General features: G+C 31.1%; 1 protein-coding gene across 8 annotated transcripts in view; it reads right to left on the bottom strand.

Moving 5' to 3' along the window:
• LOC132952816 (cAMP-specific 3',5'-cyclic phosphodiesterase) overlaps positions 1–26907 on the bottom strand; it is a 680524-nt gene that overhangs the window by 16014 nt on the left and 637603 nt on the right. For all 8 annotated transcript variants that reach the window (XM_061025261.1, XM_061025265.1, XM_061025262.1 and 5 more), the window contains 2 exons: positions 18870–18971; positions 12961–13025 (listed from right to left, as the gene is read on the bottom strand). In XM_061025261.1, coding sequence (XP_060881244.1) covers positions 12961–13025; positions 18870–18971 — 167 coding nt within the window. The remainder of the gene's footprint in view (positions 1–12960; positions 13026–18869; positions 18972–26907) is intronic.

Genomic DNA, 26907 nt, shown 5'->3' with positions numbered 1-26907 from the left:
GTATATTATATTATGTACTGCGCGCGAAAAGGCAGACAATTCGTAGACGACATTACGCGTTCTCTGCACGACGAATCAGCTCAAGGGTAAAATAAATCCGGATTACGTCTCTGTCGAGAACTTTGTGTGCGTTCGTTATAATATATTTCTCATGGTACAATAATGGTGTACATACGACGGGTACGCCACATCGTAGGTATATGTATTATGTATATACATGGGACATTAAAATAATTTCGTTTTATTGTATCGAGGAGACGGAGGAGTGGACAAAAAAAAACCACAAACATTGCGTTACATTTCGACCGATCCATTTGCCAAAACTCTCACACGCAGAACGAGCGGGTGTCGTACCTTCGTTTTTTTTTTTTTTTTTAAAAATCGTCAGCAAAGGACTTGTCCGGACGTCTAAACGTAGATACATGGGTTAATTCTGGCAGTTACCATGAGAAAAAATTTTAAAAAAACGTACGTATAAGTAGGTTAACTTACCACGTATTATGCCCTACGGTACCCGCGCCATAAATGCAAAACATTTTATACGCGTACTTCACCTTTGTGTTTTGTTGTTCGGAATTACCGTAATAATTTTGATCGAACTCGTATAATAATAATGGTTTTGCGGCAAATGCTATTATATAATAATATAATATACATAATATTATAGTGTGTGACCTTTATCAAACAAAATTTTTGACTGGGTCCCAAAACTTGACAGACCTTTTGGATCGCTCGGCCGCGTTATTTAATAAATTCACTTTGAAACTTTGGCGGAAACCACAGGAATAAGTTTTCGGTAATTCAATAATCACACAATTGTCAACAATTTACGACTGCAGGCTGCGAGTCTTTTCGAAATAACGCGACAAGCTTTCCAACTCACCGGCACACAAACTATAATAATATTACCACCTGCCTAGCGAAAGCGCATTTAACGGAGATTTATAGTATTTTGGTATCGGTATGTGTGTTGAAACTGCGCTTTGGTTGATTACACAAAAGATTAATTATTATTGACCAATATCCAATGTTGATTTGGGGGTTCATGATTGTTTGCAAATATCAATTTTACGAAACGCATTTGAGTATAATTAAAACATTTAGGTGAATTCAAAACAAATCCCTGAAACGAGTTGAAATTTATTCCATTGAAGTTTAATGCGCGTACCGATGAATACCGCGTTTTTTTATGCGCTCTGCTAGCTTGTATTCATAAATTATAAATTTAAACTAAAACGTTTGAGTTTTTACAAAAGTACCTTGTATACGTGCATACTTAAATGTCCTATTTCAGTTTTTTTTTTTTTATAGAGAAGGAATTACAGATTAATTATTAACTTGACATATTTTGATTCATCCGAACTGTATTTTTATTGGTTATCAACAATTAATACTCAGTTTTTATATTATACTTATTGATTCATCAAGATTATGACATGTAAAATATGTATCAACAATAACATTATAAAAGTATTAAAACAGAAAAGTCAAAATTTGTAGTTGAACATTAAACTATATTAAATTATCATTAATATTATATATAATATTATTATATAAGGTATGATGCAAAGCGATCGATGACTGTAAATGAAATTTTTATGAATGGAATTGGAACGTATTTTTTTCTTGTATTATATTTGAAACGAATCTAAAAACGTGAAAAGATACTTAAAGAAAATTCACTATCTACATACTTAATATAAAATTTAAGACATTTGAGTTTTTTGTTCACAAGGCACACTATAAAGAGATACGAATGGGTCCCTCTATATATTATATGACGTATACCTGTATATAGGTATACACGAATGTGTTATTTTCGTTAGCTGAAGTATAATATGACTGTGAATTCTTCTATTGTTAATATAACTCTCCGAAAATAGAAGGGCTTTTTGTATAAAAAATAATTGGCTCCGAGCTTTATATTTTTACTATGGATATTCAAGGATGATAATATAAAATGTTCAGCGACTATTTATAATATACCTCACAAAGGATTTTAATAACTCAAAAAGTAACATCGAACTTGTTGACACGAAAAAAAGGGGGAAAAAAACAATATGTCATATACATGTTCAGTTAAACATTGTGTAGTATAAAGTTAAGGCCAATACGCCATATTATTATTATTTTAGGGGTTGTTATAATGAACGTTCGCAGCAGTAAAATGAGTTTCGAAGGTTCATTTTAACTAGAGTCGAGCTTTTTGAAACGTTTGTTTTGATTACCCAGAACTCGAAAAGTTCGAACAAAAATGGGCTACGATAATCGAATGTCCATTATGTGTATTTTTTTTGTTGGTAAACACTGATATTGAAAAGGTAAATCCTGCGGAGGACATTTTCTATTTTAATGAGACTTTGTTGAGTAGCATTTTTTTTGCATATATAGGTTAGGTTAGGTAGTGTTTCACATAAACAGTGTAAATAAATTTATATTTTTGAGTTTATTTGCGTGAAAATATTATACATTCGATTAGTAAAATATAAATATGAATGAAAATAAATAAAAATAGCGTACAGAAATAGAGTCATAAAAACGTCAGGGTTGAAATAAAATACGGTTATTCTAAAATCAATAATCTGTATTTTATTGTAAAAAAAAAAAAAAAATACGAGTAATAAATTAATAAACTATTTTATGACAATGTAGTTAATTACACCGAAGCTTTATTAATTGCTAAAATAAATGCAAATAATAAGGCATTATTTCCGTACGATTTTAGTCGATATATCTACATAAAATATTAAAAATATTTATGGACACAATTTTATGTTTCATCAATTATTTAAATGTTTATTTTTTAATTTATTCTAATAGTATAGACGACATATATAGCGTCTTATATGATACGCCCTTAGTTGAAATGTCGAAGGGACTATAATATAGTTATATTATGGATCAAAAGTCGAAATTCTGATTGATTGATGACGTTTTACGGTTTGGTCGCTACCACACAACTACACGATATTATAAACAATACATTGGGATGGAGAAATCACACGTTAATCGTGATAATTGTATTCGTAATTATCCGTTATATAGGTAATTTCTGCAGTCAACAGAACAAAAAAAGTTCAAATAGTCTAGGGAATAAGATTAATGTGATAATACGTACGCTATGGAAAAATACAATCACCCTGTATAACATAATATCTACGACAAATTAGCAGACAGAATTCAATTCGGTTTTCACAAGTTGTATACGAACGCGTAAAAAAACAATAACGTATGTCATACGCAATTCCGCGGGCGTCGTGTCAATTAAAATCTATTCGTATGTGCAACACAAACAAATTCACATATTATTATTATAGCACGCGCGTAAGAATAATTATTTTTTAACGCTCAAGTCCACGTGTATTTATACGTAGTTTGCGTAATATGAATCATGATGAACGCCCGGCCATAATATTTTGGTACATAATAATATGTAAATAGTATTCAGAATTTGTGCGTGTGGAGAGGGGTGGGGAATAGAAAATTTTAACTGATATCGCACGATAACGCGCACGGTTCAAAGACAAAAATAGTACGTTTTCGAAACGTTATCAAGTCTACTTATTTAGGGGAAGGGAAGCTAGAAATACATACGTGCCTCCTCTCCGTACACTGTAAATTTAAATCATAAAATTAAAAATGCGTTGGTATACGAGACGAATAAGAACATTTGAACAGATCCGTTTTAAGGTATGAAGCGTACTGAATAAATAAAAGTTGTTTTATTTAAAGCTTTCTGAAATAAAACAAACAATTTATTATACTTCTCGTTATTTGTTAATATGCATTCAATTTACTTTATATTTGATTTTGTAAATAATGTACTGCGTAATTTATCGTATTTGCCGTTTTCCTTTTTGTGGGAAGAAAACAAATCGATATTGTCTTCTGAATATCCGAATTTTTAGCTTTTTCATTAAAAAATAAACATATATATTTATATAAAGGTATGAATACTAAATTATCCAATTTAGTTTATTGAAATGGAACTGAATACGTTTTTAATATTAATTTGATGTATTATCTGAATTCTATAATATAAAGCATTTGAGAAAAATAATAATAATTTTGAATTGCGTTATATTAAAGCTTTCGGTCTCGGTAATTCATAACACAATACTGTAGTTGCTATTTAATTATCAACATAGCATTAGTCTTTTAATTTAAGAGTTATGATACAAAGACTGATTTATGACTTAAACAATTAAAAAAATTATAAATACATTTATCAGATTAAAAAATTTAAATAATGTCATCGAAGTAATAATATAATAAAATATGAACTTGCTATTGAAGTACCGTGAATATAGTATGAAAGAATAAAGATACCATGAGATAAATGTACGATCTATTATTTCATCAATGTTAAGCCCGTTTTTGTCCGAATACTGATAATATGGAACTATTTATAAATACAAACATATTATATGATTTTGCTTTAATCTACATAATCTTTTTATATATTAAGTGGTCACACAGAGGAAATATTTCAATGAAGTGCCAAAATATGAGATTGTTCGAGTAGGTACTCTTTTTAATCGAAAAATTGTGTATACGTTTGCAAAAAATGGTAAATTATTAAATAAGTATTATCTGTATAGGTATTATATAAAAAACAAAAACTACTATAAAAACCAGCATCGAAAAGGCCAATATTTCCTCCATTGATGCCCATACTGTAATTGGTCTCGTTCGTTGCTGCCTCCGTTCAATTTATTGATAAATTGATATAAATAGGTATAAATTATACACTGCAAAGATAATATGTGTACGCATGTATATATAATAATATATAAAACACAATATAACGTCGTTTGATCTACGTCAAATAGACGAACGTCGTGGTGTAAACACCACTCGGCCGTCGGCAATGCGAAATTATTTCACATAGGTATATAATCTTAATAATAATATTTTCATTACTATAATAAATTCGTCGTTTTAGTTTCTTCAACGTTCATGTGGCGTCGTTATGTGCATACAAGGAACATTAATAACATCGTAGTGGGTATAGGTCATAATTGGGGCCCGGATTTAAATGCACTTAAAACCATACAAATATGCTTTAAAAAATAGCCAACAATGCCCTTAAAAAATGCATTTTACCACAAAAATGACCTTAAAAATGGCATATATTTTTTTTTATACAAATTGTAATTTATAAATGAGATATAATTGTTATTTATTAGACTGCTATGATGTTGACACGCATATGTTTTGGCCGTTTTTGGGGAAATATTATTCATTCTAAACATACCAAAATATATATTAAAATGTATGTAAAATTAACATTCTAAGTAAACCTATTGTACTAACTAAATTTTGAGCATTGCATTGAAAAAAAAAACTAAATTGAAAAATAAAATTGACAATGTGTATGGAAAAATCCGACAAACCTTCTTAAATATCAAGAAAATAATTTATCTTTAGATAATATTTTGAATAGGCTAAATTTTATATCTATATTGAACAAATAAGCATTATAAAACAACAAAATGACCTAATAATGCTAAAAATGCTCTAAAAATGAAAAAAACGTCGAAATATGCAAGAAAATGCAAAATAAAATTTGTAGCTTTCAAGCCCTCGTTACATGAAACGAATTATGCACTTAGAAAGCATTGTGTATGATCAACTAAAAAATATGCACTTCGCATTGAAATCCGGGCCCTAGTCATAATATTATATAGTATAATATAACATACCATATCAAATTAGTATACGGGGTGATTCACCAAACATGCTCATCCCCTTCTTGATTTTCCATAATGTAGTTATTCAAAATTTAATTTCTGGAATTTGTAAATAAACTCAAAGTCCATAATTTTAAATGTATATTTAAGGGGTGTCTAGTAGAGACACAAACTACTGTTTTTCAAATGAGAACCGAGGTTTTTCTACTGTAAATATTTTAGCGGTTATTTTTTTAAAAAAATGATGGCATATAAAAATCAAAATTTGAACTTGTACTTTTGAGTTATTTAACTTTGTGTACTAATGATAATATATCAATGATAATGAGTTCGGCTATGGTGATTTGAAAATGTAAGTGATTAATATTATAGGTACCTATTAGATGTCTAGATCCAATATTACATGTATTTTTTATAATTGTAAAACCATTTGTAAAGACTATAATGTTTAGTATAACCTTTTTAATAACTGAGGAACCCGTTCGAATTTTGAATTAAGTAGTTCAAAAAAATTATACATTAAATAATTTACAATAAAAAAGGGGTTTCTTTTATGAAAAATATAAATTTGTTTTACCATTATAAGTTTTACTCAACAAGAAAATAAAAATTCAAGAATTTTAAAATATGATGGTCTTTGAGTACTTAGATATTTAAAAATTCAAAAAAATGTGAATAATTTGAATAAATTAATTTTTAAGGGTAGAAATAGGGCTGAGCATGCTTGGTGAATCACTTTGTATATGTATAGTAATATAATGATTGTCGACAATATAGCTTCTTGATTGTGTGTTATATTATATATATATATATATTTCCGAACGATTTCAATCTTGTTACTACAAAGTACGCTCATTGTGCATATATTTCGAATGAAATGAATACACCTGTGTGCATTATACTATTATAGCAACATAACAAATTATATGTAGGTACGTCTCTCGCAAAATTGTATTTTATTTTATCTCACGCGCACGTGTAAACACTCCAACTGTACGATGCCAAGCTCTAAGACACAGAGACATACACCCGATAGGTATTGAATACATTTTATTTTATTCATCCGTAAATTGTCCGGAATAAAACACAATATCATTATAAGTTCACTTCAATGATAATTATTAATAATGATAAAATATACGATAAAAATGAATAGCAAATAAATCAACAGAATAGTTATAAGAAAACGACCTAGTGAACACATGGTATTCGTCTAAGAAAACCCCTAAAATAACAGGTGGGCATTATATTTTTAACAATATAAGTGATGGTAACATAAAGATAAAAATAACCACTTGTAAGGTTAAAATCAGTGTCTTTTTTTTAATATCCTATATATATATTTTCGTTCATTGTAAATATTGATTATTTAGTTTTTAAACCTCACAGGACACAAACACATCTACCCAGCTTAGTATAAAAAATGAAAAATAAATACAACGGTGCTTTTTTGTATGTAAAAAATTGAAAGAAAATAAATTGTAATAATATTTAATATTACGTTTACTACCTAAAGGCATAGTGTACCGATAACGAATAAACTATAACGTATTGCCTGTTAAAAAATCGTATGAGATTTTATTTTTCCATCATTTACTTATCAGACATAATATTATATAATTTAAATTGACTTAACAACAATAATATATAATATATTAGATAAGTACCTAATCGACCTGCGCGTCATGTTTACAATTCGTAATCGTGGGACGTGCGTGTGACGTTTTAAGGACGTATTCGAATGTGATTCACTATAATACACATTTATATATAAATATTTAAAACAGACAAAAAAAAAGTTGTTCAAGAACTCGTGCCTGAGCGAAGAAAGATATAACTAACATAATATAATATTATTATTTTAATTAAAATATAAATGCAATAATTCCTGCGCGTAGTACGAATATGCCCAATATCATATTATGCGCATTAAAGTCAGTACGAAATTCGTCCAGTTATTTTAAGACGTGCATATAGGATTTACGATTTTTTACACAACTCATATTATATATTTCAAGTCGATCGGATGTCGGAGGTCGTAATCAAAGCACAAATACTTTATGCACTTTTTACAGTATTATGTTTACAAGATGTTCCGAATATTGTTTTGTGACTGACAAAATGGGTGCAGAGGATCGCGCAAAGGAAAAGCACAATAATCCCAAATTTGGAAGACTCTGTACTTGCCTATATAATATATAAATTGTACTGTACCTATACTGTATGAAATCGAGATTAACGCCGGTTAAAATATAATAAACTTATCATCTGAAACACATGAGCATTGTAAAATTACCTAAAATACAAAGTAATATCATATAATTATGTGATACTAATATAATATAAAATATATTTTATCAAAAAGGAAACAAAATTCTGTAGAAAAAACGTTTACTTTACGACGTATACTGCAGTAATATAACACAATAATATAATAGGTACTCTATAAGATGTGCTGCCATATAAAATATAATATAATGTTGTTTTCGAAAGCTCTATACATGTATTATTGGAATTTCAAAACGAAAAACGTACCGATTGAACGTGATTTTATCACGGCGCCGACAAAAAAAAATTTTCACTCGAATTGGAAACCCGACTATATATGACATAGTATTCAACAATTTCAGTAAGGCGAACTTATATTATACAAACTCATCATAACCAAATATAAAATATATTGTGTGCAGAGAAACTTCAAAGGAATTAAAACGAATCCGTTTTACGGGCGGCAGAGTATTATACTCGACAATTCGATGGAAATAACATAATAATATAATATATATATATATGTACCTACTGGGTTAATGATATTAAATAAACATATTAAAAGTTCATTGCGTGTGCCCATCGACCGCCATAAATCTTAATTATACCTACAAAATATTATGTACGCGTTTGTTGTTTGCGAGTATAGTATAATATTTAATATAACTATACCTATATGTGACATTTATTTGATATTTTTTGTACGCGTTTTATAAATAAAAAAATAATTAATTACATCCATAAAATATAAGGTAAGTGATTTAAAAAACAAAAAAACTAAATTCATATCGCTTCGGTATTTCTACAGATGAGTTATGCGGAAAAAATAAAATTATAATTTGCCGATGACAATAATAATTTGATGCCATCCAACGTTATTGCATTTCGTATAATATACATACAGTTTATTTATTAATTTTATCAATGAGTTGAAAACAAATTAAATAAATACACGAGCAAACAAAGAAAATTGCTACGATTAAAATTTGTATTATTTCTCAATATTATAAAATATATAGTAGTGTATACTGTATACTGCAGCAGCGCTACTTTATATTAATTAACGAGAAAATAATTTATCTGTAAACTATTTTTTAATATTTATTCGTAAAATGAATGGAATAACAAAGCGGCTATATACTATATAGATAGGTAGGTATATAAAAAACAAACATATTAAAAATCTGAAATAAATTCATTATGTTATTACAAAACCCAACCAAGCCAATTTCAATTAAATATCATTTGAAATAAATCGCTCTACCGAAGAAATATAATTCGATATCGATTTTGAGAAATAATAATAAATAATACGACATAAAATAATTTTTTTTCATTTTATAAAAAACATACAACGCAATTGTTAGCAATGCAGTTGTCATTGTTTTTTTTTTTTTTGCTTGGTACACGATTAAATTAAATATAATTTATATCGACCAATGCGCTTTTGTGTACATATATATTTCAAATTTTAATTGAATAAAATACACGAATTTTAAAATTATTTTGCACAGTATAAGTATTGCATGTGAGTACACATCATTTTGACAGCTGTCGTTGGCGATTCACCAGGAACGAACGATTGCCTTCATTTTTCTTCAACATTATGAAAACATTCAATTTTTAAATATACTTAAAAACCATTTTTGGTCTTGGAGATTCTTGACATTTTTCATACTAGGTAAACTTAGGAGTATGTTTACTGTCTTGTGGATATATAATATCAAATAAGTACCCCGCTTTTCTACAATAAATTATTTAGCCAATTATATTATTATATAGTCCAAGCATAAAATAAATACGCTAGATTCAATATTGCGTCTATTTTATATATTTGTAAAACCATTTTCAAGGGTATAATTTTTGGTATAAACATTCTGATAACTGAAAAACTACAGGTTTGAATTTTAATCAGGGTACATTCAAATTATCAAAAAATTTGTCCACTAAATAATTTACAATAAAAAAGGGGTTCTCATTTTTTAAAAACAGAAATTTGAATCACCACAATCTTGCACCATCTACACTGGTGTAAAAAAAAAAATCAACAATTAGAATAAATTCATTATTAAAGTCTGCGATCATTTTAGAATGCTTAGTGAATCACTCTGTACATAATAAAGTAATAGTATGCGTAAAATAAAAGCACCCATTACAATTGTGATACGTCGAATACATGTAATTACTAATGGATTGTTTGATAATCTTCTTTGGCGTACACATGTTATTATAATATACGTTGAACACCGTCAAACTCTGAGCACAATATTATACACGAGGAATTTATATTACTAAAAACAGTTAATAAACATGTGATAACAATAATGATAGTAATAATAATGTATATACGCGACTGTCGTGCTATCCACAACACGAATCGATAATAAGCCAAAGGTTAGGTTGACGCGACATGCAGTACCTTAATATAATATATTATTAACACATTTGGGACGGTTTCTTTTTTTAGTTTCATTTCAAGCTTGACATTTACGCACGACTACGTACGTATTACCGGGAGCTTAAAAATTGAAAATTAAAAATTAAAACTACAGAACGACGGACCTACATATTATATTTTGTTTTAAAATAACACGATATTAATAATGTCCGTCAAGTTGGCACCGGCACTTTCTCCAAACAACTCAAAATTAGTATCAACATTTTGCTACGAATTTGCTACATTTTGCTACACTATTTTTAGAATTTGCTACAATTTGGTTTTTCCGGAAATCCGGAAACAAACATGCCGGTGCTATCTTGACGTAGCACCGGCACTTTCTACAAACAACTCAAAATTGGTATCAAAATTTTGATACGAATTTGCTACATTTTGCTACGTTGTTCTCGGAATTTGCTACCCCCTGGTTTTTCCGGAATCCCGGAAAATATAAAATTTCCCAGCACCGGCACTTTCTCCAAGCAACTCAAAATTGGTATCAACATTTTGATACGAATTTGCTACATTTTGCTACACTATTTTTAATATTTGCTACAATTTGGTTTTTCCGGAAATCCAGAAAATAGAAAATATCCCAGCACCGGCACTTTCTACAAATAACTCAAAATTGGTATCAACATTTTGATACGAATTTTGAGGTGTTTGTTTTACAATTTATTGTATATATTTTGTTTTATGATATGTTTTGTATATTTCGTTAGCAATATTATTATTTTCTTGCAATTATTACACCTTTTGAAGCCCATTTAAGCTTTTGTATGAACTATTTGTATAAGCATTTTTAAGATTATATTTTTTGTTTGTTACTGTTATATGCCAATTAGGCTGTCTATTTAATTAATATTCACTTTTTAATTGTTAGTTATATGCCAACCAAGCTGTTTATTTGTTTTATTATTAATATTATTATTCCTATTTGATTGTTATTATTTATTTACTAAACAATACGGTCACTTTTATATTACTATATTCTTTATTGAGTCAAATAAATGGTAAAACTAAAATAAATTTCTATAGTTCATTTATTTATAATATATACTATACTTAGACAACGATTGTCCAGTACTATAAAATGAATATGTTGAAAATAGGTTTAAACATATTATATTGGCTGGAATATGTTAAATTTGGAAATTTAAAATATTGATAACATCTATTTAAATTTTATTTTATTTTTGTTGTTGATATCCCATGCTTTAGGCTTTAAAAATGTATAATAAGTGCTGGCGCTAAAAGTATTTCAAGATTCTAAACTTACAAAGCAGAAGAAAGTTCTGAATTTAATATATCTCATTATTTGTGAAACGCATTATAGCGCATGAATGGAATCTATGAAAATAAAAAATGTTAATACCTATTATATCGTGGTATTTGGTCAAAGTGACGGCGCTGAGAAATTTTCTATTTTCCGGAATTCCGGAAAAACCAAATTGTAGCAAATATTAAAAATAGTGTAGCAAAATGTAGCAAATTCGTATCAAAATGTTGATACCAATTTTGAGTTATTTGTAGAAAGTGCCGGTTCTGGGAAATTTTATATTTTCCGGGATTCCGGAAAAACCAGGGGGTAGCAAATTCCGAGAACAACGTAGCAAAATGTAGCAAATTCGTATCAAAATGTTGATACCAATTTTGAGTTGCTTGGAGAAAGTGCCGGTGCTGGGAAATTTTATATTTTCCGGGATTCCGGGAAAACCAGGGGGTAGCAAATTCCGAGAACAACGTAGCAAAATGTAGCAAATTCGTATCAAAATGTTGATACCAATTTTGAGTTATTTGTAGAAAGTGCCGGTTCTGGGAAATTTTATATTTTCCGGGATTCCGGAAAAACCAGGGGGTAGCAAATTCCGAGAACAACGTAGCAAAATGTAGCAAATTCGTATCAAAATTTTGATACCAATTTTGAGTTGTTTGTAGAAAGTGCCGGTGCTACGTCAAGATAGCACCGGCATGTTTGTTTCCGGATTTCCGGAAAAACCAAATTGTAGCAAATTCTAAAAATAGTGTAGCAAAATGTAGCAAATTCGTAGCAAAATGTTGATACCAATTTTGAGTTATTTGTAGAAAGTGCCGGTTCTGGGAAATTTTATATTTTCCGGGATTCCGGAAAAACCAGGGGGTAGCAAATTCCGAGAACAACGTAGCAAAATGTAGCAAATTCGTATCAAAATGTTGATACCAATTTTGAGTTGCTTGGAGAAAGTGCCGGTGCTGGGAAATTTTATATTTTCCGGGATTCCGGAAAAACCAGGGGGTAGCAAATTCCGAGAACAACGTAGCAAAATGTAGCAAATTCGTATCAAAATTTTGATACCAATTTTGAGTTGTTTGTAGAAAGTGCCGGTGCTACGTCAAGATAGCACCGGCATGTTTGTTTCCGGATTTCCGGAAAAACCAAATTGTAGCAAATTCTAAAAATAGTGTAGCAAAATGTAGCAAATTCGTAGCAAAATGTTGATACTAATTTTGAGTTGTTTGGAGAAAGTGCCGGTGCCAACTTGACGGACATATATTAATATTAATATAGAAAAATCGTTTTACCTCCGGGATTGACAACTCGGCTTTGTGGAGTACTGTTGCCCGCGGCGCCGGATGATCTCCGAGACCTGTCAAAAATAAAACAATTAATTAAATTAATTATATAATATTATTTTAAGACACTGTTCATCGCAGCAAATAAGCACGATGTACGCCCTATTGACATTATATAGACCGTTCACATAACTATACACTGTACGTAACATAATATTATATATTCATTAAAATTGCATACAGTTTTGGATTTGTGAAAAACTGATATATTATTATTTAGTACATCGCACGCTCTCGTCAGAACTCGACTGAATATTATAATATACAGGGTGGAAGATATGACAAGCAATATTTTCAAATCATCCATACACACCCTTTATGATGTGATTTACGCAATATAGCATAATAATAAATAATAATATTGGTTTTCTACACGCGAAACATCATTGATGAGTCTTTTGGTTTTTATCTGACAATGCATATCAGCTTATCATACATCGTTCTACAGCACTATGTAAAATATTATAAAAATGAACAAACACTGGTCAAGAATTATTGTACTTTCGACCGCATGTATACGAGTAATAACTTAATTAGACGATCTGCGTCATTCTTCTATACTAACTGTCATTGTCTCTACCTCTCTTTCTTTGTCTGTCTGTCTCTCAGTGTATTATATAAAAATAATATTCATATCAGTTGGTCGTCTGCTCAATCTCAAAACCACTGAAAGTATGTCATAAAAATAATACGCTTGAAGAATATTGACTTCAGAATGACCGGACGCTTCCAAGAAATTACGCGAAAATATCGATAAGAAAAGTTTTTTTTCTAGAAGTCGGTGAACAATTATTGTGATGTAAAAATAAAAGTTATAGCGAGAATAATAAGTAATAACTGATGACAAAACTAAAAAAATGAAAGTCAATTTTTAAATTCTTTTCATTTTAGATTCTGAGCGAAACTATGAATGTATTGATTTTATAATGATGTGTTTTTTTTTAAATTTTTTTTTAATTTCTTTAATTTTGTTTTATTTCTTTATTTTTGTGTCTGTCATCACCTTTTAGAACATACAGTAAAAATGCTTGGATTTTCTTCAACGGTAACTTTTCTGATAGGAAAATGAATCTAGTTGGTACTATGGGGGGGTCAAAAGTAAAAATGTCTCAGTAGTTTTTAAAAGCACCGTGAAAAACAAAAGAAAAATTAAGGAAAAACGGGAATTTTTACGCAAAATGTGTTTTCGAGAACATCGATTTTTGTTTTTGGTGTAACTCTAAAACAAATGAACGTATATACATGCAATTTTCACTGGTTGATTATATTTGCATTTTCTATACACAATACAATTTTAAAATTATTTTGATTTGTTTTGAACTGTTTAGGAACATTTTCAGTTTCCATTTTTATTAGTATTTTTTCTATGGACGTCAATAAAACTTTATTTGTTCAGTAAAAAAGCTTGAAAATTTAATACAAGGCTCCTACTACATTGTTACTATGATATTTGAAAAATATTAAAAACCCTTAGTCACAGTTTTTGTTTATAAGCATTTAAAGTTCAAATCTTGAAAAAATACGGAAAAATCACGAAAATTAGCAAATTATTTTGAGTTGAGAATTCATAAAAATTTTTCTTTTTAAATCTAAGATTTGAAAATTTAATACAAGATTATCCATAAGTTGTCTACCTTTATCAAAAAAAAAAAAAAATGTCTACAAGAAAGTCAAATTAAATTTTTATGAGCGTTTGAAATTCATATTTTTACAACATTTGATATTCACTCGATTTCTCATGTAACGATTTTCTTATTTTGTTGTAATTAAAAAACGTATGACTGTAGATACTTGAAAATTTCACTGAATGTTTGTATTAGAATTTTCTATACACGATAATATTTTAACTCTTTTTGAGCTGTTTACGGACATAGTCAGTTTTCAATTTTTTTTTCTATAAATATCAATACAATTTTATTTGTTGGGTAAAAAAGCGTGTGAAAATATAAGGCTTCTGATATATCGTTCTAGTAGAATTTAAAAAATATTAAAAATACATAGGCACAATTTTTTTTTATAAGCATTTAAAGTTCAAATGTTGACAAAATTTATCAAATTTATAATTTTATAATTAATTTGTAGTTAAAAATTTATAAAATGTTCAACTTTTATAGCTAAGGATTGAAAATTTAAAACAAGGCTCCACGTAAAGAGGTTATATATTAATTACTTTATTCACAACAATATCATTAAATACCTATACTTGGTAATATCATAGGCTGACTGACCGTTTTCGCTCAGAATCGTTTTTCTAATACAATGATATCATACCCTCTTGTAACATACTGTACAGCAGAGTGACATCCACTTACCCACCTTTTTAGACATGATTTCTGTACAACGTTAAAGCTGAAAAATACGTGTCACGAAGAAATTTAATTTATTAAATATTCCACAGAGTTTAATGTTATAATTATGCTAATAACCTTCGTACCCAAATATATGCGTACCTATCTATACATACTACCTAACTATTACCTATACCTATACACGTGTAGTGGCTACACATTATATTATATTATTATTATAATTTATAAATATAAGAATTGGGCTGGCGCGTCACATCGATTTAATTATTACGCACGTATAATAGTTTCACCCGGTAATTACGTTCGCAAAAAGCCATAAAGGGATCCAGTTTTCCCCAGCAACTGCTCGAGAATAGGTCAATTTATCGGGAGGAGATGAAATAATAGGTACATTATATGTATATGTTTATATATTTGGACACAGAATAAATTACAACCATTTTTTTACACGAAATTAATTAGAAAAGAGTTTGTTAACTACTATTTTTCTTATTTTAGTGTAAATTTAAAGTATTCAGAAGAAGTAAGTAAAATATAATAATACTGCAGCTATACCTATAGTATTACATTATGAATAGTATATTATAAGAAACGTATACAAGTATAATATATAAAATAATAAAGCAGTAGACTATTGAAAAGACAAAGAACTAAATTGTGAACAAAGTTTTTGTTTTCTATGAGTATTTATTTTTCAGTTTGTATGATATAACAAATTAATGTAACAAAGAACAATTATTCTACTGAAAAATATATTTATTAAAAATGCAAGCAAGTTAAGATAAATAATGTAGTTTTCAGTCGGCGAAGATTAAAAATAATAATAATAAATATAATAACTATAGAATATAGAGTAAAACAATTTGAAATTACATTAAATAATAGCTCCTTTATATTATGTATGCTATTGCAATTAAAAGTTCATATTAACAAGTACAGACTGCAGTTGAGCTCATTCCTATATTGGCCCTGGAAATTTGCAATTAAATTCATTATGTAAAATATAGAGGTACGGGTATTATAATTATGCATTTTAAATAAATTCGAACGAATCTTGAAAAATATGTTGTGATAGTAAAATAATTGAATAACTTGGATCATTTTTATATCAATATCCGCATAGTAATATACGCGATTCGTTGTTTAAACATAAAACAATTAATTAACTAAATATGAAATCCAGGACTTATCAAACACAATCATCGTTTCAATTGTTTTTCCGTACCATGATGAATATTATAACGACTGAAAAATAACTGCCAAAACCTCGTCTATTTAATATAATAGTGAAACAGTTTATGGAATGAAAACATATGTTTCAAAACAGGGCGATGGTTTAGTGCTAAACAAGTTTAATATGATTACTTGGGACGTCCTTTTACACAGTATATATTTTTACGTCACTTTTCACTGCTAAAATATAGTAAAATAACGGTCGGTAGATATATTTTTACGGTCCCGTATGGTATTGCACGTTTCAACGTTTGCAACTAGCTAATGGTAATTTATTAAAGTGACTTTGAATTCGCCACGATTTAGGACAGCTGTTGTTGTTTGCAACCATCATGGTCGTCTGGAGTATTTAATTTACATACAATATTATCATCGTGAAGTGTTTGAACCGTCGCTGTTCTATGGAGAGTGATAAATAACATATACATATATATATATATGTAAACACTAAATTCTTTTCGATTTCAAAACGTCTAATTATTAATGAGCGCTGAGTTCAAGTTGCGCGTGTCAAAGACAACGTAACACAATTATTATTATTATTATTTGGAGCGTTATCAATAGAATATTATATTATATTATCGTACTTATAATGGTTATGCAATCGACGTGTGCAATTATATATGCAGGGCAGCTGACTACATAATATTATAGTACCACACGACGTGACTTTCGGAACGTATAATAGGTATATATACAAAGAGCAACAACAAAAATAATAATACAAATATTATATAATATATTATTATACAGATACGGGGATATATTATATTTTTAACAAAACTTTTTCTGCCTTATTTATTTATGTTTTTATTGGACGGCGAAGACTGAAAACCACCACGGTTCGTTCGCCTGCGGCGGCAACGACGATAGCGGGGGCCGTGGTGCAGCGCGGTCGTGGAAAGATTTCCTTTATAAGTCGTCATTATGTATTATATTATGTTATAGAATAATATAAAGGAAAACGTTTGGTAAAAATAAAATAAAAACCGATCGAACGCCGTTCAATATTATATATAATAAGGATGCGGCAAAAAAAAAGATGCACATACGTATTTCTCTCTCTCTCTCTCTATCCATCTCCATCCATATCTATCTCTCTCTACTCTCTGTACCACTCTGATTTTTATAATATGGACGACGATGATGTATATGACGTATATGAAATATATACATTAAACTTTTCCCTCCGACTACTTCGTAGAGCCTTTTCTTTTGGTGCGTCATTCGACCTTTTGCGTCCTTATACCGTATTTCTTATATCCTATTCGTTGGTTGCATACTAGTTGCGTCCAAAAGATAACTGGGAGAAAAAAAGTCGTAATCCGAATTGCTGCGTGGGTTTTCTTGCCTTATACCTATACCAATCCGAGCGGCGAATAGATTAATATTTACAAACGTATGATGTGTCCATAATACCTATGATATTATTCGTGTCGGTTAAATAATAACGACAGTCAACAATCGCATAATATAGGTTCATAATATATTATACAATTATAATTATATTAATGTTTGTCAAATTATTATAATATCGCTGACCATTATTAATTACAGCATTTGAAAATGAACGAATTAGAATTCATAAAAATAACATAAAATACGTTTACTAATTCCATAATATAAATTTGTAAAAAAAAATTAAAATTATTTTACCTACGTGTCGATAGTAAGAATGCTACAATCCCAAGTTAAGTAAAATACGGAAAGAGAAATTACATTTAATATTATATAATAATATTATGTATTATATTTTAACTTTTTAGTTATAGCATGTAGATATAGCCTCGATTGTAAGCTTACGACCGCAAGTTGGTTTCTATTTTATACAAATCTCTTCACTTGGACCTAAATATTAAATGGATTAATGAAATCATACGAGACTCTGAAACCCACCACGATACATACATGGTCATATTAACACTGAATTTTCACAGCTGCTGGATACAGAATTAGATGTCAGACGCCTTAAACGTCATAAACTAAACGACTTGGCTTTATTATAAAATATATTTATGTACGTAAATAACAGAATTATCCAATGGGAGAAGTTCTGTAAATGTTTGCTCATTTTATTACACGTATTAATTATTTAGTGCCTTATATCTTATTATTGTAGAAGACGGAGTACTGTATTAAAAAAAAAAAAATTAATATGTACCACAAAAAAATTTTAGCCTCCATTTAGGATAAGTTTTTACCTTGGGTCATGTAGCCAATCAATTCTCCGAGCTTATGGACTAGCTGTTTATGATTGAAATTTGTATACACGTTTTTTAATGCTAGACAAAAAAAAATATTGTATCTAATACTCACTTTTGTGATGGTACATTGGTGAGGCTCAAGAAATTATTGCGGACGCTTCGTAGGCTCGCCAGTATTTGTGCAAACGGTGTAACGATGAGATCTTCGCCATGGCTAGAATTATAAAAAGAAAAACACATAATTATTACATTGAGTGGATAAATAAAAACCCAAACCCCGAGGTAACTTAATAATATAGTTATGTTTTTCGTTAAAAATAAAATGCCAACTGCAGGTAAACTAAATCAGCTGAGGACGGATAGGCGATTTTAATTCGTATAATTAAAATTGTGTATATAACAATAATATGTACTTGTAAAGCGAACGCAATAACCATTTTTCAGTAGGTAATAGGTATCTAAACATAAGTTTACCACGAACGCCACGTGATCACATTTCACGAAAATAATAATTTTGCTCACTACATTGAGCTCAACATTTTTATTCAAATACATTTTTACAGCCAATATTTATACACCTGTATACCTATATTATATAATAATATGTACTAGGTAATCAATTACCGGAAACACATCTTAGACTTGGGTATTTTTCAATAATGACGTATAACCCTATACACTATATATTATGATATTGTAATAAAATTGTGATATACATATAGTATAATATATTATTATATTAATTAAATGTAAATAGATAATCCTTCTGATTCTAAATATGAAACATAATGATGTGTAAACTTTACACATCGGCGAAGGTAGTCTCATACCAAATTATTTCTAAGATCGTTTCTTTTAGAGTTTCACATAACTACAACAGTTTAAATCTACAATATATTGTAGGTATTTGTTATGTTGTATTATATAATATGTGATGTGAAGTGTGCGAATGGAATGTTTTTATACTACTTATGTGATAATGTAAATAATAAAACCAATCACATAGTTATCACATTAAAAATCGTACACATTTATTATACCAAGTGATAAATAACACACAAAAGGCAATGCGGTGTAAACAAATTATAATATGAAATCTCCGTTTTCCTCCATAAATATCACACATTTTTTTTTTTTCATAGTTCCATTATTAAAGATGCGATAGAAAAAAGAAAGTGGGTGGACACGGGAAAAACGGTCGAAAAGAAAAAATGGTGGGAAGTCAGGTTAAATAACTCCCAGGAGTATTAGGGAGGAAAATGCTTTTAGGCTGTGTCTGGTTGCAAGAAAATAAAACGAAAGTTTTTAAATATTAATGTATGTTACGTAATAATAATAATAATAATAATAATAATAATAATAATACTTCAAAAAGATAAAAAATGTTGGAATACGATTTAATATTATTACATATTTTCATCATCCCACGTAATCTGCAAAATGGTAATCGGTAAAAAAATGTATTATTAGATTTTGAGAGATGCGACGAATGTATTGATTTTACAATGACGTGTATTTTTTTGTTTTATTTGTGTGTCTGAAGACACTTTTTCTAGTAGAAAAAATGTTCTGATCATCAATGTCGATGGAGGTTTCTGGTAGAAAATTAGATCTAGTTGGTACATTTTGGAGGTAAAAATTGATGATTTTCAATACTTTTTCGAGAAAGACAAAAAAAAAATATACGAATATTTGTTAAAATGTTAATATATTATAATAACTATTAATTATTAATAAAATAACTGTTTGGTAACCATGATCACCAAAAAGTTATACCGTGTTCGCATAGACTATCGTTTTTTTTTCTGTAAAATATATTGATCAACATTGTTTGCTAGATAAAAAAGCAAGGTTTCGTTTAACTTGTTAATACTTGAATTGAAAAAAAAAATCACAATATTTTTTTATGAGCGTTTGAGGATAGAATATTGACGAATTTGTGAATTAAATATAATATTATACAATACTGATAGATAAGTTTTAAAAATATAATACATTTACGGTCTAACTTATATCTATCTACCGTAATTATACTAATTGTAAAGTAAATTTCTTAAAACGTAACATCAAAAATCATATTATGAAATATATTGAGTACTGCTGCAGGCTTACAGCCAGAATAATTTGAGTTTTCGCTCAAAATCGTTTTCCGTATGCAATGATGTATAATAGTTGAATTCAAATTTGACACATATCTACATTAAATTGACTTATTCAATGATGAGGAACACTCGATACCTACAACAGTTGTACCTACTGCAGAACGGTTACACAGTTTTCCGCTTTTATGATTACATTTTCCCGCACATACCATTCCATTCTGCACACAGCACACATTAAATATATATAGGTATATATACATTTTACGTTATATATTGCTTAACCGTGAATGAAAATTAAAAAATGTTTATTTTTAATTTCTCTCGTCCGAGGTTTAAAGTTCTTTATCTTGGACTTTATTTTAGATTTTAATAATTGGCAGGAGGTAGGTAAGCGTAGTAGGATTATGGCCAAATTGAAGTCAGTCTCTAGGATTATACAGCTCGACCACTTTTTTAAATAGCACCAACAGCTCAATTAATATTGATTTTTAGATTGTTATAATCATATCTATATGATAACGTTTTTTCCATAATAGTTTACCTATGAGTTCTACGAGGTCCTTTATATATTATGTTGAATGTAATAATATAATTTGTATAAATGTAAGATTATATACCCTACTATTGATCAAAATAAATAATATTTCACCATACTTTTTTGGCGTTGTTAGTCATTACTCCTAAAATATACGGCGTTATAAAATTACAGGTTTCCTAATATTTTATGTAAATTCATAACTTCACAATTAACATATTCATAAAGCATATACGAGTAGGGTAGGTATATTTACAAGATTTAAGACAGGTGAGCTATTCGGCTGCGTCGAATTATTAACTTCACTATATTTATTCATGGGAATTTGTTCGCATGTTATTTTGGTAAAGGTCAAAATAGTAATTATAACACTAATAGTTTACGTAACTTGAAGTGGTAGAGAATATTTAAAATAATATTTCGCAATCGATTTCAATTGTAAAGCACGCAATAAAATAATATGCACTGCTTATTAAGGCAGCAAGTCAGCATGGATAATTTATTATTGTAGTGTGGGCAATGAATACGAAATATAAAAATTCATAATCATTAAAAAAAATTTAAAAAATTTACAATATCACTAATTATAAACAGTTGGAAAGCGAAAAGTTTATCAGTATATTCAGCTTGCGTAAGCAATTTTGTAAACATTAAATTTAACTGTTTAGCTTGGGAAAAGATGATGATGAATACCTACGTTGGCAGATCAGACGTTATAACTACGGGTCGGCAAACAAAATCAACTTGATAAATTTAAACAGTGGACACCACCGACATATATATATATATATATATATTATAAACTATAAGTTACTGCGTCTATGGTCTATAAGTTCGGAGTTATTTGCTTTTGCGGTGTTGGTCGTTAGATTCCTTTGAGCGCAAAGACGATTCGCAGATAGTTTTGCGCATATTCATCGGATGTACGTCATTTAAAATATATGTTTATGTGTAGGCATGTGATATAATGTTACCATACATATTATCATAATACATTTAAATTGTTTTGTTAATTAATTTGAGAATTCAATTCTCCTCATGCTCGATATTATAAATCATAATATATATAAATGGTAGTAAAATACAATATCATCTCGCTCAGATAGTAATTTGAAACGTTTCTATTTGACTTTCAATCTCTCCGGTGACGTATATATTATTATTGTGCTGGAAATGTGATTTTTGTGTTAAACGCTCTCTATAATACTACGGAAGTGGGCGTGTGTTTAACGTTTCGAGATTCAGATTAAAAGTTTGATGGTTTTCATGACTTTTTGTGAGCTACACAGGAGTATAATATATAAATACAAATAAATATCAGCGCAAACTAAATAAATGTGAACCCGCATTTACAGTGTACATACAATATAGGTATATCACGATTGTATAATACATCACCAGTACCCCCATTCGATGAATCCAAAATTATATTGACATTTTGTCGTAACTTTCGATTACACCTGAGCCCTAATATATAACGTCGAGGAGCGTTGGATCTACATCATATTATATCATAATAAAATAAATTATCGTTTCATCACAGAATAGGTGAAAAAAATACGGCCACAACAGTCATTTTTTATAAACTCTTACTGAAACCAGTGAGTTTGCGGACAAAATGCGCAACAAAATATTAAGACCATGTTTAAAAAAGCGGTATCATTCATGTAATATTACGTGTACGATTTATGTTCTAGTTCACTTAGAATTATTGCATCGATATAGCGTGCACGGAGCACCAATATATTCAAATAATATAGCAAACAGTAATATGCTCATTCTACACGTTTGATATACAAGTTTACACAACCACAGAACAAATAGACATGTAGAACGATTGTTATTGCAGGTCTTGTAAACATTAACCGTGAACAAGACAGAATAACAACTCTGAAGACATCAAATGTCACCGGCTTAATAATTACTATTTAAAATAACATTCAACGATTAGTAAAGATTATACATGTTATACATTTCTAATTATAATACGCAATATTCGATTTAAACGCGATTTATTTTATACAATATTGACAATTTTTATTAAGTTGACATATTCAAAATTTCGAATTGTATATATTACGTCTTACTATGTATTGCAGGTTATTAAACAATGCAGTCGAGTCACGTCAGCGCTTCAGTGCAGACGTACGTTACGGTTGGAAGCCCCCTACCAGCGGTAGTCTACGACAAGTAATTCGGTCTCTACGTGTGCAGACACGCCCGTACCATGCCCAGCGGCCAATAGCAGCTACTCCAGCGTGCGCAAGCGCTAATCACGCCCTGCAGCCAATCACAGGGAAATCCGTGTGCGCAGGCACGAATCCGCGCCCAGCGGTTATAAGACCCGGTGCATGGCCGGCCACCGGGACGGCAGTCAGTCCAGGACAGTGATCTAGCAAACAAGTTGGATCGTCCAGCAGCAGGCGATGACTCCTCCACACCAGCACCCGGGGTTCGGGCCCCTGGTGACGCAATGTCTCACGCTAATCACGACAACGATGGTGATATGGATCTGACAAACCAGGATTTGGCCTCACAGACCCCAGACCATCCTGAGTCCGGTGGACGCCTTCGATTTGAAGTCCAGGCGCATAGCGGAGTCCGAAAGCTCGGAGACACCCAGAGCAGCCCAGACTCCCTCAGGTCAGCGCAAGTGCCTGGAGTGCGAATCTCAGATTGAAGCTTAATGAGACAAGGGCCTTGCTGAATTCGGTAGCCCGCGTAACGAGGGAATATATAGGAAAGATGGAATCTGAGGAGGACCCTATCTCGAAAGACAAACTAGGGAACCTTCTAGGCGGAATGGTTCAGACATTCCATATATTAAGTTCCCTTCTCACCAAAGAGGGCGATGTGCTGAACCGAAGCCACCAGAAAGAACGTTTCTGCGGCCGATGCCTCCTCTGATATGAGTTATCCGACCACGGGCTATTGGAATAACGCAACGGTCGTCGAAACTAGGGTGGCACCTGCCCGCAGGAGAACTAGAAATCCAAAGGCACCAGGAGGTCAGCCCCAACAGGAAGCCGAGACAGACGCTGCGATGGAAACTGACGCAGAAGAGTGGTCAAAAGTCGTCGGCAGACGAGCCAGGTCCGGGAATAGACTGACGACCGCGGCGCGGCAGCTCACCACCTGTCCCTGTCCGCAGCTGTCAGGATATTCCGAAAAACCACTGGCCATCCTCATCAGGAACGCAGAAGGCAAGATTTATAAGGACACGATATTCGCGGTGCGAAACTGCGGCCTGACTAGGGAGGAGATCGGTACTAGCGTGACCATGAGACAGACGAGGGACGGTTGCCTCCTTTTGGAGCTTCCTAAAAGAGGTAACTCAGTTTCGGCAGCCAAACAAATCGTCTCGGCTATGTCACAAAAACTAGGTGACTCCGTCGGCAAAGTATTACAGCTCGGTATACAAGTGGAGGTCGAGATGCTGGATATCGACGCCGCTGCAACCGCGTCAGAAGTCCTGGAGGCACTCCGTAACGCCATCTCCAGACAGGATGACCCGTAAGCTAACATCGACCAGGACGTCGTCAGTGAGATCAGGATATGGGGCACCCGATCCGGACAATAGATAGCCACGGCGAAAATGCCAAAGCACATCGCCACCCACGTAATCAGGGTCCCGATTGGGTGGACCATGTGCCGAGCACGTCCCAAACCGCTACCGCCGGAGAGGTGCTTCAGGTGCCAGGCGTTCGGTCACAACGCGAGGACTTGCAAAGCCAAGGACAGGATCGGTGCCTGCTGGAAATGTGATACTACAGGTCACTCTATAAAGGACTGCAAGGAGGCGGACGACCGTTACATAGCGTGCGAGACCGCCGGACTACAGAGGGTCACACACAAGCCAGGCTATGGCGCGTGAGCTGCCAGGAAACAGTCCGAAGAAGCGAAGACAGATTCCGATGATTAACTTCCTTCAAATTTAATCTGAACGTGAATTAGTCAGTGGAGCAGATTATGGCATAGACAGCAGACGAGATCGAGGCAGACGTCTTCATTGTGTCCGAACCGGCCACCCGCTATTGCCACGAAGACCAGTGGTGTTTCAGCTCAGACCTCAAGTTATACCGAAATCTTAGTAAGTCATTCTATGTAGCCGAAGGCAACCTTAGGAGAGTAGAGGCTTCCGTACTGTCATATATAACTGTATTGTTGTTGTAATAGTAGTGAGTAGGAGACTGGCCTACCACTAATAAAAATATGTTGTATTTGATTTGTTTCAATAAACGACGCAGGAGACGTATTGGCAAACTTAGTTCCTTCTCCGGTCCTCGTACCACACAAAAAAAAAGGCTATTAAACAATGCAGTTAAACTCTAGTGGGCAACATATCGTACCTTATAGAGAAGAAAAAAAATTATTATATTCCTGCATGCATTGTTAGATATATGTATATACCTACTTTATTCGAAAACAATATAATTTCACAAGTAACGGGATACGAATGTTCGGAAAAAAATGCTTCCGAGTTGCATGCTAGAGACACACGTCGAGTACAGGTCATAAATAATATTTGACCTAACGACGGGGCGTGGTAAAGGCGGGCAGGCGGGCTCTATAATATGGATCGCTTATAGAGAGACATAACAACTATAATATTATTATATGTTATAATAATACTAAGCATAATGTATTTAATAGACTCATCTATTTACGGAGTACGTTTATTTAACTATCGTCGATATAGACATATCGTGTGTTGAGGTTAAAAGTTATTCGAACCACCACGACGACAAACAATATAAAATATTATATTTAATATTTTGGAAAATTACTACTAGGTATACGTACGTACCTAGAGGTGTATAAATGTAGGTACCTATCATATAAATATATAACGCAGTAATGTATATAAAGACTGCTCACGTTCGACAGATCGCATTCAAAAACGATAAAATAATACTTTAACAGTAATGGATCGTCACGTATGTTTCTCGTAGAATATATATTATTGTGGATACAAAAAGAATAAAATACTATGCGCGATGATGAGATGGGTATACAGTATATACTTGCTGCATATCACACATCCGGTTGCGCAGCAGTTTTCTTCCTGTTCCTCGTACTCGTGTATATAATATACAAGACACACACACACATATACGTCCATACATAATAAATAATAGATACATATTATACTAAATTATGTACTGCAGCACATTCGACTGGCATTCAAAATATTGTGTAACTATTGAGTTGGGGGGAAAACAAAACAAGCAGATCGTACACGCCATGAGTTTATATATTTTAACAACAACTACGACGACATATTTAAGTAATGTTTCCTATTCAAACACACATAGTACACACGAGTGATATTTTGGTGAACGCCATTGATATACAAACAGTAAAAAAGCCCACCAATGACGTTTTGCATATTGTCCTACACTATTATAATGTTACATTATATGTATATCTATATAATATTACAATATGAAGTAATGTACATTTTAAAATATTATTATTATGACTATAATACGCATAGACAGGTGTTACTATAC

Source organism: Metopolophium dirhodum, chromosome 9, assembly GCF_019925205.1.
Source record: "Metopolophium dirhodum isolate CAU chromosome 9, ASM1992520v1, whole genome shotgun sequence".
Lineage (NCBI taxonomy): Eukaryota > Metazoa > Arthropoda > Insecta > Hemiptera > Aphididae > Metopolophium > Metopolophium dirhodum.
This window is presented reverse-complemented; position numbering and strand designations above follow the sequence as displayed.